The sequence below is a fragment of the Uranotaenia lowii genome, chromosome 1 (genome assembly GCF_029784155.1).
Source record: "Uranotaenia lowii strain MFRU-FL chromosome 1, ASM2978415v1, whole genome shotgun sequence".
Lineage (NCBI taxonomy): Eukaryota > Metazoa > Arthropoda > Insecta > Diptera > Culicidae > Uranotaenia > Uranotaenia lowii.
Window position 1 is genome coordinate 137806332 of NC_073691.1, and position 3695 is coordinate 137810026.

Genomic DNA, 3695 nt, shown 5'->3' on the forward strand with positions numbered 1-3695 from the left:
CATGCCAAATTTGGTTCCATTTGCTTTATTAGTTTTGAACTACGTAAAAAATGTAAGAGAGGCCCCTCCCTCTTTCTACTGGAAAGAGGGAGGGGTCTCAAATAATCATTGAAATGTTTTTCGTATCCAAATACCTTCCCATGCCAAATTTGGATCCAATATCTTGATTAGTTCTCGAGTTGTATGAAAAATTGTAAGGTAGCCCCCCTCCCCCCTTCCTATCACGCCACTGAAAGGAGGGAGGGGTACCTAATATTCATAGAAATATTCCTCGTTCTCAAATACCACCCCATGCCAAATGTGATACCATTTGCTTGATTGGTTCTCGAGTTATGCAAAAAATTGTCTTTTGTTTGGGAGACCCCTCCCCCCCTTCATGAGAGAGGGAGGGGTCTCAAACCACAATAGGAACCATCCCCTGCCTCCAATACCCCCATCTGCCAAGTTTCACGCAACTCGGTTCAGTCGTTTCCGAGTCTATAGGGAACAGACAGACAGACAGACAGACAGACAGACAGACAGACAGACAGACAGAAATTCATTTTTATTTTTATTCACTACAGATTTACAAACCCTCTAGCACTAGGTATGTACCAATTCCCACTTAACTGATAACTCGTGTAGTACATGAGAAAGAATTGTATTTGACAGAAGATTTTCAAATATGAGTCCAAATTACCTTTAGAAGAAGTTATGGGAATAGAATAGGCTACAAAAAAGATGATCATCACATGAGAAAACTAGCTCCTTTTCCTTCTGAGGGACATTCAGATCAGTACGCTGGATTCTATTTTTAAACGATGTAATTAAGTACAAAACAAACGGGCGAAAGTTATCGCTCATTTCGAGTAAAGTGGCCAATTTAGACTGATACTTAATCGATAATTTCCAACCTGATAGACCATTCTGAGGGGCTGTGAGGGAAATCGGGAAGCTCAAAGATTTGATTTGGGTATTGCATTCTTTTTTTTCGGATGTTCCGGAACCGCAGAGTCTCAAACTGATCATTCCGGTCCGTCATTCCGTCGAGACGCTACTTTCGAATCAATTGACCATCCGAGAATGAAGAAAATGGATAAGGTCTATAAAATGCTTTGAACGTTTTCGTAAATCTTCTTATTTCGAGAATTTTTTTTCTTAAAAACTCGTTTAAGTTAAAACCGTTAAGAAAAATAATCCAGTTTATTGATCATATATGCTAGTTGGTTCCCTGTCGTAGAATACACACATGATCTTTGTTCAAAAAATTCCAATTATGATAAAAGATGCGTTTCAACACCTTAACTTATTTTCTTTCAGGGCCTTAATACACAACAGAAAAGCGAGTCCTGGAAGACTACGCGGAGGAAACAGCAGCAGCAAAAGTGAAATCAAACAGAAATTTGATCCCTAAATATGAATGTCATCGATTTGAAAAATCCTTTTTTAAATTGAAACAAAATGTGCTCCATATAGAGAAAACGGAGATAACGATGCTAGTTTTTTGTTTTAATTTTTTTTAAATAATTTTTTTAATTGTTTTTTTGCTTATCAATATTTAGAATCTACGATTTTTCACTTTCAAGAAAGCAGTTACGGTTTAAACAGCCATTCCTTTTGATAATCAAGCATTGCTTTATACTAGCCATAGAAGCAAACATCCTAATTTATGTGCGTACTTTAAGACGCATTTTTTTATAATCTATATATTCCTCGGTGTGTAATCCATATATCAGATAGAACAGTCATTTTCCTCTCTAAATCTGATCCATTTTTCCAATTTTGGTCCTGTAAATTTTGGAAACATAGCTTTATTTATTGAGTTCGGGAATTCCTAGGACTTTTTTCTATCGTTTTCCGGAATTTGGTAGTTTCCAAATTATTTTTTATGCTCGGTAATTCTCGGGATGAACGCACTAGGTCTTTTTCACAGCATATTTTAATTCGAGTCGCTGCTTAAATCACTGAAGTAAGGTCCGTCTGTTATTTCCCGGACTATCTGCAGCATGTTTGGATTCTCAACACTGTACACTTTCTGAATGATGGTACGAACAGAAGTGCGCACCATAGAATCCGAATGATTGTAGTACTTAATTGCCTCGGTATATAGCGGAAACGCGTTGGTACGTTCGTTGTAGAACAAATAAATCGTTTCCGAGCTCAATTTTAGGCTGAGTGTCTTCAGGAAGGTGATGTAGTGTCCCATGATATCTTCGTTGTTGAAATCGTACCTATGGACGATTATGCTATTCACGTTACTCAGTAAATAGTCTGGAAGATAAAAAACGATCAGTTTATTAATGATTGCATACCAACGATCAACTTCCGTGTCACTTACAGAGGAATTTTTCATTTTTAATGTTGTTGTACATAATGTTAAACGTTTGAATGAACTGAAGCTCTGCAGGATTGCCGCCTATCTGAAGCATTAATTGTAATAGGAATGGCAGAATTTTATTCTCTAGGAAATAGCTTAAAATAGAATAAATTGAAAATTTTTGCCAAACAAAATCGAGAAAGAAAACCATACAAACTTACTCAGAGATTTCTGGATCATTCTGGTCACCCCATACTACAATTTCTCCGATAGAACGTAATGATTCGATGATCTTAGATCGTTTTTTCTCCGACGTAATTTTTTTACCCTTCAATACACTGTAATGATGCTTCAGTTTGGATAACGAAAGGTGATTCTTCGGACGTTTATTGCGGACTTTACTAAACTTCCTTCGGAACATTTTTTATTGATACACAACTTTTTGAGGCTTTCTGTAATTGGTATTTTTAGTGAGGAGACAATTTTCTAATCAATTTTGCAAAACCCGTTTTTGTTCCACCGGCTAAACGGGAAGCTCACAAATGGCTTCGCTGAAGATCCCCCGGTGACTGAAGGCTTCTTCATTTCAGTTATGTGGAGATAAAAAGCAGCCCAAAAAATTAGTCATCTGCATAAGCAAGTTCGAGAAACCCGTTCGTTCAGCGTGAACTTAGAAGACAGTATTCATGTCTAAGGGAAACCAAACATCAGCGAAATAGAGGTTAGCGAGTTTTTTTTCGGTGATTGAGTTTGCATCAATTTAGTGTGGTTGGCAGAACTGTTTTCTTAGAGTATCCTACCTCTATTTATTTGTTTTGTTTATGTACTGTTACCGTGAATCTTTAATTTACCGTTTAACGTTAAATCAAATGTTAAAAAGCTATTGTGAAAGTTTTATCTTGATGTATAATTGAATTTTTTTTAGATTTTTGTGATTACCTGAAACTTTATTCGGATGAATTTTTTAAATTTAAGATAGTTTAAAATATTGAGCAAGTACTTATTTTTGCCTTTCTTTCAGAAAGGTAGGGGAGATGGGGGCATAATGGCCACCTTAAGGAAAACGGTTATTTAACCATAGAAAATAGCTATAATATGGAGGTTACATTATTGTTTCGGGTTCAGACACTTGAAAAGCCTATTCCCTAACGGGCTGAAACGTGAAAAACTAGATGAAAATGTTGAAAAATGCATTTTAAAAAATTTTGCCAAAAGCTGAAAACCAGCCACTGTGGAGGCATAATGAGAACCCCCCCTGAGGCAGTATGAGCACCATTAATCAGAGCAAGATGTGCGTTTTTGCCGGGGAATCTAGCAGCGAATTCAATTCGATGAAGTCAGGTGAGTCGTAGATTCATCAAACAAAGCAATAACAAAATAATCTAGGTCTGTTTGTAGA

At 36.6% G+C, this 3695-nt stretch overlaps 1 protein-coding gene across 1 annotated transcript; it reads right to left on the minus strand.

The window, feature by feature from the left end:
- Positions 1-1552: 1552 nt before the first annotated feature.
- LOC129738801 (protein CLEC16A homolog) lies at positions 1553-2846 on the minus strand. Its single transcript, XM_055730100.1, has 3 exons — positions 2518-2846; positions 2318-2451; positions 1553-2250 (listed from the first exon to the last, which is right to left on the minus strand). The coding sequence occupies exons 1-3, from the start codon at positions 2715-2717 to the stop codon at positions 1919-1921; spliced, it is 666 nt and encodes a 221-aa protein (XP_055586075.1). The 5' UTR covers positions 2718-2846; the 3' UTR covers positions 1553-1918.
- Between the last annotated feature and the right edge of the window lie 849 nt (positions 2847-3695).

Excerpts from the sequence above, each read along its gene's own strand:
- LOC129738801 (XM_055730100.1), bottom strand. The coding sequence starts at position 2,717 with ATGTTCCGAAGGAAGTTTAGTAAAGTCCGCAATAAACGTCCGAAGAAT. Across the intron at positions 2,452-2,517 it reads AATGATCCAGAAATCTCTGA|CTATTTCCTAGAGAATAAAA; the intron begins GTAAGTTTGTAT and ends TTCTATTTTAAG. Across the intron at positions 2,251-2,317 it reads TAAAAATGAAAAATTCCTCT|ACTATTTACTGAGTAACGTG; the intron begins GTAAGTGACACG and ends TTTATCTTCCAG.